A 17,140-nucleotide genomic window follows, 5' to 3' on the forward strand; every position below is an offset into this window, starting at 1 on the left:
TTTTTTCACAAAATTGGCCATATCTCACCTCTGGGAAGTGCTAGGAAGAAACCGATGGTAGATGTATATTCAGAATCGAAAATTCTGCATGTAACCAAATTTTGAATGTCATCCGCAGCCAATTTTTCTTCAATGTGAAGGACGACGTTTAGTTCCAACAAGGCGACGCTACGTGCTACATAAAAAACGAGAGGTGATCACAATGGGCCACCGAGATCCTGTGATAAACATTTAGATATGATTAACACTTTTAGACCTTTTTCTTTGGGGCCACGTGAAAGATTAGATCTATTCCAATGCTGCAAATTCGATTCAAGACCTTAAAGAAGGAATTCGTCGAGTTATGGTGGAAATACATCCGCAAATGTGCGAATTGGTGATGAACAAATTTTAAGAAAAGGATATGGTGTTGAAACCATAGCGTGTCGGCCATTTGGCTGATATCATTAATAGCATACCTTCCCCTTCACAATGAAATAAACATATATTGATTTCTCTTGAGATATACCGGTTTTTTTAAAATCAAAATGAAACCTCTTATTGGAAAACCCATTACTTAAAAAAATTATATTGTTTTTATTGGCTAATGTAGTCCAGTTTCAGGAATAATCTTTTCATTTGAGGCCAACATCATGGAACTGTAAATTGTAATCCATCACTACAAAAATAACGAATATTTATCTTAATTTATTTTGTACAAACAATATACAATCTCATTCATTATTATGGCACCTTTTTTAACAGTTACTCTAGGAACTAAGTACAAGTAGATATATTTTTCGATAAAATCTGATAGGATCAGTAGAAACAGGCTGCACCAATCTCAACTTTGAACGATTGGTCGGCCTTGCCCAAATCCCTCATTCCAACATCCAGAAGTGGCAATCTGCTGGTTTTGTCCGAAGTATATTGAAGCACAGTCTTTTCCCAGCTGTTCTTCCGGAACTGAATAAAAATAATTTTTAATGAGTGAAAATCTTATTATTTTTCTGTATTATCAAAACTCACCCTACAATCATCAACAAGAGCTTCGTATCTCAACCTATTATTTCCTTTTGGCAGAAGTTCTGCGTCATTCCAAGCCATCAGCTTAAGACCTTTTCTGAAGGTACGTTTGTGCTGATCGAAATAAGCCACCGTGTTCTTGCAATGGAACGTGATGTTCTGCTGCGCGTGCGTGGTAAGCAACTGCAGATAACCTATCTGGTTGCTGTGGGCCTTATAGGTTATCTTTATTCCCTCCTCCAGCTCACCGAGCCAAACTTCAGGATCGTGGCCTTCGTATGAGATAACCTTCGATTCTGCTGGGGACGGTAGGATGCAGGAGGCCTTCTTTTCCATGTCACAGTGGACTAGGATGGCGTCTTTAGCGTCTCCATCATTGGGGTCGATCCAGTATTGCCCTATGGATAAATAAAAAATTGGGAATACTGCATTAACAATAATGGTTAGGTGAGACTTGCAGAAAAAACAAATACAATAAAATCATTTTATAAGTAGTTCTAAACAATGTAGACACAGAGATACACATAAACAACATTTAGCAGTTCTACTGAACCCGGCGAAGCTCTACGCATTATTAACTCAGATGCTGTAATTCATGATCGTCAAAAATTTTGTTTGTTACAAACTCTTTTTGGGAGAAAGGTAGCCAGAATGGACCACTTTTTGTGGTCTCATTTGAAGAAGTCTTAAACATTACTTAATATGAATAAGAATTCAAGTAATAGATTGGTATATACCCATGTTTTAGTGAAAATATCAACACATTTATCTTATTAGACATATTAGGAATTATACTGATTTTTCTGTTCCAAGGATAATGGATATGGCTGTCAGCAATTATCTTGTAAGCTTTATCAACGAGAATAATCATGTTAGTCAACTCACCACTTGGAGAATCAGGATAGGCTGCCCATATATCTCTACAAGTTTTACCGGGAGTTTTTTTCTGACCGTCGGGCCTTCTGATTTTGTCGAACGACGTCTTCAGCTGTTCGTAGGCCATCATCACTAACTGTTTCCTATCCTCGTCACTCATCTCCTTGCCGAATATCCTCACGGGTTCATCGCTCATCGAGTCTGGTCCTTTTTGGTTGTTTATTTGTCCCATAGCCAACAGTGCGGCTAAGTTGTTGGCATCATAACCAAGTCCATCTCCTGGGGGACCTGGTGGTCCAGCAGGTCCTAAGAGTACACAATGAGGGTTAATTTTATCCATATACAGGTACTTGTGGATCATAAAATCAAAAATAAATGACCAACCCACCGGCAGGCCCTGGAGGACCAGACTTGCCATCATTGCCGTTGTTTCCTCTAGGGCCCGGTGGTCCTTGGATGCCTTGAGGTCCAGGGCTGCCGTCTCTTCCTGGAGGTCCTCTAGCACCTGGTTCTCCATCTTTTCCTGGCATACCAGGACGCCCGTCCATACCTTTCTCACCTACGAAGCCAGGAAGACCTACGGAAGGAAGGATTGAATTGTACGTCGAACTGGAGACATAGAACTTTCTAACCTGGAAGTCCTTGCAATCCCATCAATCCCCTGTGTCCTTTGGGTCCTTCAGGTCCAACCTGTCCTCGTTCTCCTTTCTCGCCTACTTGTCCTGGAGCACCTGGTTTTCCCCTTTCTCCTCTTGGACCTTCAATACCCTGAGGACCGGTCTCGCCTCTTGGTCCTCTTTCTCCTGTTGCTCCAATAGGGCCTAGAGGTCCCGGTGGTCCCTGAATTATAATAGATTTTCAATATTGGTTTGAAACTCACTGTATATCTTTTTGATGTTAAAATATGAACTTTCTTACCGGTAGTCCAGGTGGTCCTGAGGGTCCAGATTGTCCCGGAGGTCCAACAGGTCCTTTATCCCCTGGCCTTCCCGCCAAACCCGGAGGTCCAATCTTTCCCGGAGTACCTTCGGGTCCTTGATCACCAGCGGGTCCAGGAAGTCCTGGGGGACCAGCAACCCCTGGAGGTCCTAACGGACCCTCGTTACCTGGTTTTCCCGGTGGACCGGCTTCACCCTGCGAGCCGCGATGTCCCATTGGACCGATGGGTCCCTGAGGTCCCGGCAATCCCATCGAACCTGCGAGATTTTACATCATTAGTTCCGGTTTTCAAAAGTTGATTTTGAGGTACCTCTTTCTCCCGGAGATCCTTGGGGACCTGGTTGTCCTGCTGGTCCTGGCGATCCTTCGGCTCCGGTTTCTCCTTTCGGTCCTTCGGTTCCGATGGGTCCTGGAAGTCCTTGTGGTCCTTGTAATCCCGGTCTGCCTACGTCACCTGTTGCTCCTTTAATTCCTGGAAGGCCTTGAGGTCCTTGGGCCCCTTGATTTCCTGGGTGACCCTGGATAGTGATAAAATATAAGCGATGAGTCAAAGATCTTAACGAAAGAGGCCATATTTAAACTTTCTTTTAATTTTCCACCGAATTGAAACACAAGAAACTTTTCATCTTGCTGAAAAAAAACATATCTACATCACCGAAAAAAATTATTAAACTCACAGGTGTGCCTGGTTCTCCAGCTCTACCGGGAGGTCCCATAAGACCCACATCTCCTCTTGGACCTGCTTCTCCTCTAGCTCCCTTAGCTCCAGTCAAACCAATAGGTCCTTTGGGTCCTTGATCACCTGGAAGACCAGCCGGTCCAATATTGCCTTGTTCACCTTTCAAGCCCTGTGAACCTCTTTCTCCTGCAAGATTAAAGCATATTTCAGATAAATCTTCCACTATAACATAATTAACTGTCTCACCTTTCAATCCCGGCAATCCGATCAATCCTTGAGGTCCTGGAAATCCTTGAACACCCGGTTGTCCCTGAGGCCCAATGGCTCCTCGTTCACCAATAGCTCCAGGCTCTCCTGCCACTCCAGGATGTCCTGGTTCTCCCCTTTCTCCAGGCTCTCCAGGAGGTCCATGAGATCCGACCGGTCCAGGAAGTCCACGTTCACCTAAAATCCCGAAAGTGTTACTCCAACTCTCCAATATTATTCTTTAACTAACCTTGTCTTCCTGCAGGACCCTCAGGACCTATAGGTCCTACGGATCCTCTTTCTCCTTTCTCCCCCTGAACACCTGGAGGACCTCTAATACCTGGGAGACCGACCATACCCGGTAGTCCAGGATGGCCTTTAGATCCCCTTGGTCCTTGGATGCCCTGAATAAGTTAGAATAATGATTGGGTATTGAGGTAAATTTGAGAGTACTTACTGGAGGTCCTTCGACACCTTGAGCTCCTGTATTTCCTTTTGGACCATCTGCTCCCGGAAGACCATTTGGTCCTCTGTCTCCTGGGAATCCTCTTTCTCCTCTTGGTCCGGAAGGTCCAACAGCACCAGGAAGTCCTTGTATGCCTTGTTCTCCGTTTTTTCCTGGAGTACCAGGGTTGCCTGGGCTACCAGGAAGACCCTGAAAGTTTGGGAAGGATGGAATTATTTTGATCAGATAATCTTCGAATTGTTTGCAATCAATGTGAATGAGGAAAAATGAAAAATAGAATATGGATTGTCAGTCACAAATTGAAACTAGATTAGAATCAGTGGAATAGATGCTCACTTGGAATCCTCTTGGACCAACAGACCCTGGAGCTCCTCTTTCTCCATCAGCTCCAGGAGGACCTGGAAGTCCTTGGGGTCCACTTTTACCATCCTGTCCAGGAACACCTCTTGCTCCAGGTTGACCTGGAGGTCCTTGCTCGCCATCTTTACCAGAAGGTCCCTGCGAAGCATCATGTTTATAAATGTGTTAACATTTCTCGGACTGTTTTCCGCTCACCGTCAAACCCTTATCACCTGGAGGTCCAAGAGGTCCTGGCAATCCTTGCAAACCTTGAGGTCCAGACTCTCCAGGTTTACCGTCCGCTCCTGGTAGTCCTCTGTCTCCAGGAATGCCGGGACGACCCTGAGGTCCTACTCTGCCGGTGAGTCCTCTCATTCCTGGAATACCGGGTGACCCTGGTCTTCCTGGTTCTCCTTGGTTACCCTTGGATCCAGGATGACCCACGCTACCTCTGTCACCAGTTTGTCCTGGAATTTAAAATAAGGTAAGATTATCATTCATTGTCATTGACTTCAGTTGAATTAAGTACAAAACAATTTTGTATGTGGTTTATACTTCATATGAGTAATGATTTTCTTTTTCATTAGTAAGATGCGAATCAAAATACAGTTCATCGAATAGCCTACCTTTGGGTCCGATGGCTCCGTCAGGGCCTGGCAATCCTCTGATTCCCATGAGTCCTCTCTCGCCAATAGGTCCAGATGGTCCTGTAGATCCTCTCATTCCTCTCTTTCCCCTTTTTCCCTCTTGACCAGGCAGTCCAGGTAAACCTCTGGGTCCTGGGCTTCCGAGCTCTCCTTTAGCACCAATATCTCCCTTGTAACCACGCTCACCTGGTGTTCCCTGGAGAAATATGATGAAGTGTTAATAGCAGTTAGAATAGAATAACAGGAGTTGGTTCTCTTACGGGTATCCCTTTAGCTCCGGGTTGTCCGGAACTTCCAGGGATTCCAGGGGGTCCCCTAGGTCCCGGAAAGCCGGGAGGTCCGGAAATTCCTGGCGCTCCCGAACTTCCCTTTTCTCCATGTGTTCCATCTTTACCTGGTATACCGGGTGGGCCAGATTCACCTGGTTGGCCGGCTCTTCCAGACTCGCCTGAAAAAATTGTAAATAGAGTCCTGTCTTAAAACTCAAAAATAGTAGGAGCAGCTGTGGCGTATATTCTCAGATTTGGAATTTTGATTTTTTTATTAATTATTTAATATCTAGTTGCAGCTGAAGATATGAGCTTACACTCTGAATTACTAAAAAAGCTTCTAGTATCGAAAGTTTTTTATACCTCTGGTAAGTGGTGGAAAAGAATGAAGCTTCTTTTCCAGCGCGAATATGATCTCAACGTACCTCTAGGTCCTTGAAGACCTTGACTACCCTTCGGTCCAACGCTTCCTTGATCACCTTTAGCTCCAGGATTTCCTGGAAAACCAGGGGCTCCAGGTTTACCAATCGATCCCTGCAACACTCACAATTAACATCATTTTGGTTAAATTCTAAACAACTTACCGGTGCACCTGGTGGTCCGGCGATTCCATCGAATCCTCTCATACCTGGTGGTCCAGGAGGTCCTTCTCGCCCCCTTTCCCCCCTAGGTCCAGCAGGTCCTACAGGACCAGTGAGGCCGATAGGTCCTTGGGAACCTTGAGATCCCTTGGCACCTGCAGGTCCTTGCTCTCCTTTGGCACCATCTAGCCCGTTGTAACCCCTGTGTCCTTTCGGTCCTGGTAATCCTGGCATACCAGGAAGACCTCTAGGTCCTGGAGGACCTGATGCTCCGGGTTGTCCAGCTTCTCCATCGTCGCCAGGTTCTCCCTGGGATAATTATGATAATATTCGACTTTTTTCTTCACTCAATAGGAAATAAGAAGAATTCAAGTCGGTAAAGTACTCACATCTTTCCCAGGAGCTCCAGGTAGCCCACGAGGACCAATCGGTCCCATGGCACCTGGGGAACCAGGTTCGCCAGTCTCTCCTCTCAACCCTTGAAACCCTTGAGTTCCCTGCAAGCCAGCAGGTCCAGGAGGTCCTCTTTGTCCTACAGGTCCAACTTGAGCCTGCAAAAACTGGAAAGGTTCCGGAAATGCGGGACCCTTATCATGACTAGACTGCGAGGCCATTAGCTGTTGGTAGTAAGCACTTAAATCTGGAGCGGGTCCAGGTGGACCTGGGGGACCTGGAATCCCTGGAGTACCAGGACTGCCAGGTTGACCTGGATCTCCTATACGTCCTGAGTCACCTGGGTATCCAGGCTGTCCTCTAGGTCCAGGTATGGATGGAGGTTCTACAGGTCTTGACTCTCTGGTGGGTCTTGGGCCTAGAAGACATTCCTTGTCGGTTTTGCATTGGATGGTGCCTCGAATGCAGCTGCACTCTGTGCAGTTTCCAATTCTCCATTCCTCCCCGTCAAGATACTGGACTCCCTCTTGGAGGCAGCTGAGAGGTACCCTCGAGGTAGTGGGGCGAGGCGCTGAAGAAGGCGTCGGACGTTCGTTGTCCGGTTGAGCGGAAGTGGTTGTTGGAACCGGTCTGTCTTCTTCCGGTGTTGTTGTACTTTCTGTCTTGTTTTCAGGCCTCTTAGTAGTTGATCCTGGGAAAAAAAAAATAATATTGCTGTATAAAACTTGAAAGGAAATCCTTATTCGATTAAATTTTATAATTAATTCTAACCAATCTAGTTGGGACTCAGATATACTGGGTTATCCATAAAATGAATATATTTACTTTCGTAACCACAAAATGGACATCCCTTTACCTTTACATCATCGAAATGTACTAAACGTTCCAGTATCTTCTATGACTGGATTGGGTGTATGACAGACACTGTGGTTGTCATACAAACAAACGTTGATATATCAACAATTCCATCAATTTTATATTTCTATTTCTTCGACAAACTTATATCAAAGCATTTGAACTAAAATGTTTACAAACCGAACATCCAACATTAGTAGAACATGGGTATGAAAACGAAGATAGACCATTACGACCTATGTTTAAACAGACATGTCAACTTCAAGAAGCGCCAAGCGGTACGTACGTCTCTTGTCGTCTTCTTCATAGTATTCTTCATACTCTGGACCGTATTCTTCATAGTCTGTGGTGGGTTGCTGATCTTGTAGGGTCACATCGTTAGAATTGGTATTTTCGCCTTGGTTTTTGTCGACCAAGTCGCTTTTCAGTCTTCTCTTCACCCTGGCTTCTCCAGTTCCAGCGATGACAAGAAATAAGAGCAGTAAGGTGAATGAACATCCACAAGATGCCATTTCGACCTGGAAGTATATGATTAATATACATATGTATATAGGCTATAATATTTCGTTATGAGAAAATAGTTTATTGTTTGAATATACATATACGTTTATGTTATTTTAAATGAACTCATTTTAAACATATCAGAAAAATGAGAAAAAATTGGTGACGGAAATGTGCTGATTTCACCACCAGTTTTTCCTATATATTTTTGAGACACAGGTTGAATTAAGTAAGTTCTGATAAGAGCTAAAAATAATTAATTGAATTTAACTTTTAACGGCCAAAATGTAGCTTCCCTGAAAACCAAATTTAGCAATTAAGAAAGAGACCAAAAGCCTATTAAAGACCTAACCTTACAGAAATAAAATGAAAATTGAAAATTTCGTTTGTAAAGGATTTTCCAATAAGAGGTTTCATTTTGATATAAAAAAAAATTGTAAAGATTTGCCATTAACGATGAGAAACGATATCAGCCAAATGGTCACCACTTCTATTGGCATCACGTGGCATCAAAGAAAAAAGACTAAAGATGTTAAATCACAAGATCTCGGTGGTCAATTTTGATCATCTCTTTGGGAAATAACGCGGCCAGAAAACTATTTTTCAAAATTGCGATTATTTCATTGCTTGTGTAGCAGTAACGCGGTCTTGTTGAAAATAAAACGTCGTTCAAACCAATAACATACAATTCCGTCCATAAAAAATCATTAATCATAGCTCGATAGCGCAATCCATTTAAGGTAATGGTTGTACCAGCTTCAAAAGTGCCAACTCTTATTGGAAAAGCTTTAAGCAGGTGATTGAGTCTATTCTCTAATCAAATACCAAACTTGAAGACTCGAATGAAAGATTACTAGGATTCGTTATCGGTATCTATACAATCAGAAATAATGAAATCGATATCGAATTTTCGCGCTCTCAAATTGATCCTTTATGGGTTAATAGAGAAGGACTAGTTTAAAGGTTTGATTCAAATTTTAAATCGATTTTTTTCATTTATTAACGACCCATATAACAACTCTAAATTGGGTCAATGTTCATTGAACCGATGATTTCCATAAATATTTCTACATTGAGTTATTAGCGGCGTGTGCTCTGCCGCCTGAATCATTGAGATTTATGTTATTTCATTCATCGTCGAATTTGTTGTCGTTGAAAAAAAAATACAAGGGGGTTACGTCATGAAGATGACTGTATATGTAGATGCATGTGCATTTAGACTCGTAAAAAACTCTTTTTCTGGAGATGAATTTATTGCATAAGAAATTATTCAATGTGTCATCGAGAAGATTGATCCATTCCGTTCGAATTGTCTCATAGAATCTTTTCACTCGATAGTATAGAACGGTTGAAGGAAATCACGCACTTTTTGATACTGAAGAGGTGCATATCATATCCACTATACATTATAAATTCGTTTTAGTATCCATTTTTAATGTAACTTTTAAGAATTCACAAAATATCTACAGTTCTCAAATATCATCTACATAGAGTGCAGGCTCTTCCAAAATTGGAAGTACAGACCAAAATGAGAGCTTTCAAAACAAAAAAGGTTTAATAAACAAGGGCCTGTTAACGCTTTGTTTTCGATATGCAGGGTATTGGAGTTTGATTTTTTTCTCGAGGCATCTGCATTTTCAAAATATTTAGCTGAGATTCGGCACAAAGATATTTGAATTTGGAGTTCACATCACGTGATATGTCAATTCGATTTCAGGGTGATTTTTTTTGTAACAGTGTCTGCTTTTTCCTCCAAAAGCTTTTTTCAGTAGATCACTGGTAGTTTGAGAAATGTAAAAGGAAACTATGATCTAGTACTAAACTTTATGGTATGTTGTAGTTTTATCGTATCTGCTACAGATTTCTAGAAAAAATTCCAAACAATTCCCTCGAAATCATCAGGAAAATCCAAATTATCAAGATGCATAAAAATTCGATAGACTTGAATAATAATCACAAAAAAGTGGGACTACAAGTAACACCCTGTATCTCGAAAACAAAGCGTTTAATGTTCCATGCGAAATCTCTCATTTTTGTTTATACCTCCAATTTAGGAACACCCTGTATATATATAAATTTCTAGCCATTTGGCTAAGATTAAAATAATTTAGTGAACAATTTTCAATAGTCCTTATTCGCTCAACATGACTACCTATAATCGAATCTAATACATCACATCTTGTACATCGTAGTATGAATATATTCATTTTTCAAATTGATATAACTTTATACTTGAAAGAGAATTTTATATTGACCCTTTGGATTTATTGCTTTCATGAAAAATTTATTAGTTTGTTGAACAAATTATTGAAGGGGATTCGATTCAAGTCAATGTTCGTTTCTTTAAAGGATGAAATGTGTTTTGACTCTTGATTCCATTCAGATGAATATCAATAAAAAGGTTTTGTTCTAAAGGGTGTTTTGAAATTCGGTATAAAAGTTGTATGTTTTTAATTCCATTTCTATTATGCTTGGTATTGTTTGTAAACTTGTTTGTCTTTCGTAATTTTTACAACTGTTATCAGAAAAAGAATAGAAAACTTCTTTTGTATAATTGTATAGGTTTAATTAATATTACAAAGGAACAATAAAAATGAGTAGGTATTTGTAGGTTTTAACTGCTCTGAAAAAATTTCTCTGTAGATTCTTAAAATACTCGGCATGCTTGATGATACACTAAAAAGGAACCTGTCTTTCAAATTAAACCTTAATATATCAAAAACTGCATAGAAAAAAAAATAGTTTGTAAGTTTAACATTGTGAAAATCAGGGCTGGAATTAATTTTCGCCGGTGAAACAAAGCTTCAAGCTAAGTCAATCTACTAATAGAAACCGCAAGCAAATACTTTTTGTCGTTTTGAATAAAACCACTTCATCTTTAGTATTTTTATCGCACTCAAATATTTCTTGATTTTTACTGTATTAATATACCTACAGGGTGTTAGTGAATAAGTGCGACAAACTTCTGGGGGCGGTTATGCATGAAAAAATAATTATAGCTTCATATATATTTTTTTTCGAAAATGCTTCAAATCCCAATATACGGAGTGTTAAAGTTTAAATTAAAAAGTGAACATTTATTTATTACTCTCAATTATTTCATAAGAAAAAATAGTACACCATTGAGATATTTCGAACCGAAAATCATTTTTGAATTTCTATCTGTAACAGCGTCGCTACTGAATGATGTATCAAAAAAATGCAAAATACGCGTTAAGATGTTTCTTTTTTTTTTCATAAAAACGGCGTTACATACGAAGAAAAGGCATGAGAGATTTTTTATCACAAATTGAACAAAAAATTCATAAATTATTTTCAGTTTGAAATATCTCAATGGCGTATTTTTTTTTCAAGAAAAGGATATCATTTGTCCGTATGTGCGCCAAGGGTGAAAATAAAATTTTCAATTGTATGTCAATTAAAGGGCAATAACTATCACTTGAAATCCACTAAGATTTCATTCGAATATCTCTAACGGTTTCAGAGCAATAAATAAATAGTCAGTTCTTAAAAAGAACTTTAACACCACGTATGTCGAAATATAAAGCATTAGCGAAAAAAAATTATATAGCAAACTGTCATAATTTTTCATTCAGAATCAGCCCCTGAAATTCATCGCACTTATTCTTTAACACCCTGTTTGTAAAAATATGTATGTACTACTACTATAAAAAAAATTGGATTAGAAGAAAATTTGTGATAAAAAAAACTAAAAATTCCACAAACTCACCAATAGTTCTTGGGGCGTTCACCCCAACCCTTAAACCGGCTGGATCAGCACATCTAATCTTCCATCGTATTTGGGACAAACACTTGAGTATAACAAAAGTGGTTCTGGATTAAGAAAATTTCGGTTTGAATTCGACTGAAATAGTGATCCCCACTATTTATCGTGTGGAAGATCTGCGAAACGCATCAAACGACAATGATCCATTTTCTATTTGGACCGAAAATATTTATGCAAATTGATATCTTTTAAATCTATCAAGATGTGCTTCCTGGTTTTCTATTCAATTGAGATTTGGTCAATGGGTTCGAATATTTCAGAGTTAATGAAGCCATACGCCCAATTCGATCACGGCAGGAATTATTGGAAATTGATTTGGCCATCTGAAGAGATTATAGGGTAAAATTGATCGAAAACAGATTAAGATGCGAGTTTTGATCTAATCGATTTGAATTTTTCTTAGCCTGACGAATAAAACGAAATTTTAAAAGTGCGGTAAAAATACAGGGTGTTAGTGAATATGTGCGACAAATTTCAACAGTGATTCAGCATAAAGAAATACTGACAGTTTTTTATATCACTTTTGTTCGAAAATGCTTCGTATTACGTTGATGTTTATTTATTGCTTTAAATTTTTTGAAAGGAAAAGCGTTACGCCACTGAGATATTTCAAATTAAAAATCATTTTCATATTGCTCGTTCAATTTGTGACGAAAAAATCTCTCATTCTTTATGCAAAAAGATAAAACATCTTAACTTCAATACATTATCAAAATTATCTAATATTAAATAATTATTTATTAAAGAAGTGAAAAATACTCGATATAAGATGTTTTATTTTTTGAATGAAAATGCCGCTCAATATGAAGAAAGGTATTTGAGATATTTTTCCACAAATTGAACGAGGAATTCAAAAATTATTTTTAGTTTCAAATATCTCAGTGGCGAACCAATTTTTAACTTAAAAAAAAGAGATCATTACCCGTATGCGCGCCAATGATGAACATAAAAATTTTAATAAGAGTCAATAAATGCGTAATAACTAGCTGAAATACCAAATTTATTTCGAACATCTCGACCGGTTCAGAGAAATAAATAAATAGTTAGCTTTCAGATAAAACTTCAACATAACTTTCATAGAAAATTGTTATAATTTTTCATGCAGAATTATTCCCAAAAGTGTCTATCGCACTTATTCATTAATATGAGATGAACAATGAACAAGAAACACCAGGTACAAAAGTTACCCAAATTTATTAAATCGTACTTAAACCACAATTCTAAATTATGATAATATTAAACGGGTTGTTTAAATGATCATTACTAACTACTATCTTGATAAAATGTCGTCCACTTTTCGAATAATTTAGAATTCTTGTACCGCATAAATCTTTATATTTTTATTTCACAATTTTGAAACCTTAAATGTAAGAATTATAACTCGAAAATAATTTCATTACATTCAGCTTCTCAGCCTTCAAAATCAATAGATTCATGGTATTTGGGATATCAATGTTAGACGGTAAATAATTTTTATACCAATTCGCATTTCACTTGAATAGGTGTTAAGGAATTTCAGAATTTTTCCCCAAAGTTTTTAAAATTATAATTCTATTTATTTGATTACATCACATTTTCCTTCTTCAATATAGTTAATTCTACTCAACACTTTGCCAAAAAGAACATCCTCGATGTTCTTTGCTATAATGAAATCCCTGTGTCCATATTCTTCCAAAATTAGATATCCGCACTTAGATTTTTCAGGCAGAAGATCATAAAGATTTTTAGCATCCTAAAAAAAAATTATTATTTCATGTTCATGGAAAAAGTAAAAACTCACCTTTTTTGTAGCCACAATATCCCTTCCTCCTACCAGCATAGTTTGGGGTACTGTTACCTTGTTCAAATCATACTGTGGCGGTTCCTCCTTATTGTACGTTTTCAAATTTACAATTTTTCCAAAATCGAATTCTCTGAAACTCCTACTCTTCATAATTTGGTGGTAATGTTCAATTGTGGTGATGGAAATGGAATCTCTATTCTGTTTTGATGTTATTGGATACGTCAGCTGAAAGAATATTCAAGAATAAGTTGATGTTAACGAAAAAATAGGTAAGAACTTACAGGATCTAGAAATTTGAATGCGTTTCCAAATATCGGTACATTGAGCAATTCGCAAAAAACAACTTGAAAAGGGTTTGAACCACATATTAATCTTTTTCTTCTATAAGGTATCTCATTATTGGTGTTTATCTTTTTTAGGAATGGCTGGAATAAAATATATGAAGATCATGCTCCAAAAATTAGTCAAAAACTACAAGTGAAATCTATATTCAATAGGTACAGGGTGGTCCAGATTTTAGGTCAATAACTTCCAAATTTGTCATTGATTCTTAACAGGAAATTTTTTCTACACCTTAAAAGCACAGTTTTTACACAACTGGAAAGTCTCAGTTGTGGGGCAGGCATACTCATTTTACAAACCTCATATTTATGCCACCAGAGGGCAGACCATACTCCCTTTAAATTTTCCCACAAAATTCGGAATAACTCAATTTTGGTGACTCCTAGAGAGGAACTGATTGCAAAAACGGATTCAGCAGAAAAAATTCTTCGAAATATCAAATTTTAGAGTCGTTTTTTTTTGGCGAAAAAATTTCCAAGGTTATAGTCTTGGTTTTTCCGAAAATATCGACCGATCGAATTCAAACATTTTATGATAGTTTTAGAGGGTTTCGGGGTCGTAGAATCCGAATTAGGCATCCATTCTTACCAGAAAAAATTTTCTACACCATAAAAGCACAGTTTTCATACAACTGTTGGGGGGCATCTTTTTTCCCATTCACAAGTTTCAGATTTATGCCACCAGAGGGCAGACCAAACCCACTTTGAATTCACTTACAAAACTCGAAATAACTCAATCTTGGGGTATTCTAGGGAGGAACTGATTGCGAATAGGAATTCAGCATACAAAATTCTTCATAACATCAAATTTCGAAGTCGATCTGAATAAAAAATTTATTTTTGCGAAAAAATATTCGAAAAATTGGCTGGAAGACTGCGGTCGATAGTCATTTGATTAACATGATCAATAAATTCAGTTTCTCTCTCTCGCACTATTCGAAAAATTTTCCGATTCAATTCAAACATTTCATTATAGTTCCAGAGAGATCTCCTCTTTATATTAAATTTTGAAGCAGATCAGGTCATAAATGGAAATTTTTCAAATTGCATTTTCTTCATAGACCTATAATAATTATTATATGGAGAACATTCCTTTTAAGAAAATTTAGTTAGACAACTTTTTCCATGAAAAAAGTTCATATACATAAACATTTATCCTAACAAGCTTAGTTTTCGGAATACAGGGTGTTCCACTATTGACGTTACGCTCTTTTACGATTAAGCGCTGAAATTTTCTATGATATAGTGTCGAAAAAAATCGAAAACTTCTGGGTTCAACTGCAGTACAGCGTGGAACTCCCTTTATACCAGAAGCCTTGTTAAAAACCTTCGTTGCAAAAAATTAATTAACATATAAATAAGATGATACACTTACTCTGATGAGTGGCCACAAAGGACTCAAAAATATCAAAATCGACTTTGAATTGTCCATTCTTGAAATGGGAGCCAAATGTACCATACCCTTAACGGTATTTTCAGCGAATTCTTGTTCTTTTATGTTGAAAATTAGGCCAATCGTGGTACCCATTGAATATCCAACATAAATACCCTTATTTCCTGTTTCTTCATAAACATTCTTTAGAACCACCTTCAGATCTGATGTGGCCATTTTGTGAAACCTGAAGTTATTTATTGTTCAAGTTCAAAATTGAAGATTTGAGTTAATAAATATGAATTTTCACCCTGTATTCCAGTAAGTCCTGTCTGAAGAATTATCGTGCTTTCTGCTGAACCTTGTATCACGCCAATTTATAACCCAGACCTGATATCCATGGTTTGCCAGGAAAAAAGCTGAAAATATTGTTAAAAAATATTTGGAATATTCAAAAATAATTTGAAAGTCCTATACCTAGAGATTTATTGCCTCTGTTGATAAAAGCAAGACTGTTCATGGAAATCCCAGGTCCTATAATTATGGGGGTCTTCTTTTCAATTTTTTCGTGTATTCTTGCTACATTTAAAATGTAACCATCGTCAGTTTTTAGGCTGTAGGTTTTGCAGTTGAACCCGTGTCTTCGAATAATTTCTGCCTGAAAATTTTACACTTTTTATTTCTTTTTAGTGAATTACATTGTGTAACCGCGCAGTTTCGATCTTATTTGAATTTCATCTTCAGACATTTTTTTTAAATAATGTTTTTCGAAATTCCATTTTACTTTTTAATTTTTGTTATTTTCTTCTCTGTAACTATCAGATTTGTAAAACAATCCAAACACTCATCTCGTCCAATTCTACTTAGCTTTCAGTTTAGGAAATGTTTGATTTCTTACATTTGCAGTTATTGATTTCATTAGAAAGCATTCCACTGTGAAAGATCTGTCACTTATTGGAGCTATGCAATCTCGTAATAAGGTACAAAGACATTATGATATCTTTATATGGAAATAAAAAAAAAACATGTCTTCCAACTCAAGATACACTGGTCAGCTTGGAGCACTTTCATTTATGTATAAACAGGTTGAAATTATAGGTGATAGGAAACTTTTCTCTGTCAACTTTTCCAATGCGGCTATAAATAACGAGTTAAGTTGAGCAGCACCGAAAAAAAATGAATTATTCAATATCCGATGATTATATGAAATCTCTTCCTTTCCTAGGGAAAGGAAATTAATTCTAGCATATAGATATTTGATCGCGTTGTTCCAATTAACACATAAACGCTTCACAATAATTTCCGTATCTATATATCAGTTTTCAAATCAATAACAGGTTATTATTTCTAACAGAACTAATTCATCTGAATCTTCTAATTCTTCATGAATATTTTTGATTCTGAGGTAAATTCTGGTTTAAGGTATCTTTTCTCAGGGTAATAGGTGGCGCACATCTAAAATCTAAACGATAGTTCTTGAATCCATTTTTAGGTTGTTGGACAGATATCGTTTTTTCAGAAAATAAACACAAAAAAGATTAAATATTCATTCAAATTTACTAATTTCATTAATGTGGAAAAGTGGAAAAAAATTTTTTAATATTTTTCCAAATAAATTATTTTTATTCAAATTCAAAAGTATCATCTCAAAAGAAATAAAATACAATTTTGGTACTCACTGGCTCTGCAGCATCGCCATCAGGATTATCGTAACATTTTTTATTACTCCCAGAAAAAAAATAGTCGCTAAAGGTGGGACATACAATAACTCCTGAAGAAAGATGCGCGAATAAAAATACTATCCAAGAAAAAAATACAAATTTCAAAGACATTCAGAATTTTTACGTTCACTACCACAAAAAAACAGAATAATCCTTTGTTGTGTTTTGATGTCATCGGTGGCAATTATTATAATAATTGTTTTTTTTATAGTTGTTGCTAGTTTTATGTTATAATTTGTCGAATAATATATGCTCGCACTCGTACCTATAAATGATAGCTTGATATTGACCAGCGTTCGAATGAAACTCTTATTTTATTAAGAGTCAAAAAGAGATTGGT

General features: G+C 37.4%; 1 protein-coding gene across 5 annotated transcripts; it reads right to left on the reverse strand.

The window, feature by feature from the left end:
• Nucleotides 1-667: 667 nt before the first annotated feature.
• Nucleotides 668-17,140, reverse strand: LOC123683222 (collagen alpha-1(I) chain-like). 5 transcript variants are annotated; one of them, XM_045622130.1, is made up of 26 exons: nucleotides 16,759-17,138; nucleotides 15,557-15,737; nucleotides 15,390-15,498; nucleotides 15,083-15,326; nucleotides 13,648-13,791; nucleotides 13,364-13,591; nucleotides 13,151-13,315; nucleotides 7,582-7,813; nucleotides 6,437-7,131; nucleotides 6,051-6,356; nucleotides 5,892-6,000; nucleotides 5,458-5,645; nucleotides 5,177-5,393; nucleotides 4,767-5,017; nucleotides 4,548-4,709; nucleotides 4,203-4,400; nucleotides 3,996-4,149; nucleotides 3,746-3,943; nucleotides 3,498-3,685; nucleotides 3,131-3,338; nucleotides 2,800-3,077; nucleotides 2,514-2,721; nucleotides 2,270-2,458; nucleotides 1,891-2,187; nucleotides 1,009-1,403; nucleotides 668-945 (listed from the first exon to the last, which is right to left on the reverse strand). In XM_045622130.1, exons 1-26 carry the CDS (start codon nucleotides 16,909-16,911, stop codon nucleotides 799-801), a joined length of 5,844 nt encoding a protein of 1,947 aa, XP_045478086.1. In that variant the 5' UTR covers nucleotides 16,912-17,138; the 3' UTR covers nucleotides 668-798. The 5 variants fall into 5 exon arrangements, with proteins under 5 accessions (XP_045478086.1, XP_045478092.1, XP_045478102.1 ...); XM_045622136.1 differs by lacking the exon at nucleotides 16,759-17,138 and adding an exon at nucleotides 15,978-16,078; XM_045622146.1 differs by lacking the exon at nucleotides 13,648-13,791 and having other exon boundaries at nucleotides 16,759-17,140.

The sequence above is a fragment of the Harmonia axyridis genome, chromosome 1, assembly GCF_914767665.1.
Source record: "Harmonia axyridis chromosome 1, icHarAxyr1.1, whole genome shotgun sequence".
Taxonomy (NCBI): domain Eukaryota; kingdom Metazoa; phylum Arthropoda; class Insecta; order Coleoptera; family Coccinellidae; genus Harmonia; species Harmonia axyridis.

Coding starts and splice junctions, on each gene's coding strand:
- LOC123683222 (XM_045622130.1), bottom strand. CDS start 16,911: ATGTCTTTGAAATTTGTATTTTTTTCTTGGATAGTATTTTTATTCGCG. Junction 15,738..16,758: donor ATGGCGATGCTGCAGAGCCA/GTGAGTACCAAA, acceptor TAAAATTTTCAG/GCAGAAATTATTCGAAGACA. Junction 5,646..5,891: donor AGGTCTTCAAGGACCTAGAG/GTACGTTGAGAT, acceptor CAATTTTTTCAG/GCGAGTCTGGAAGAGCCGGC.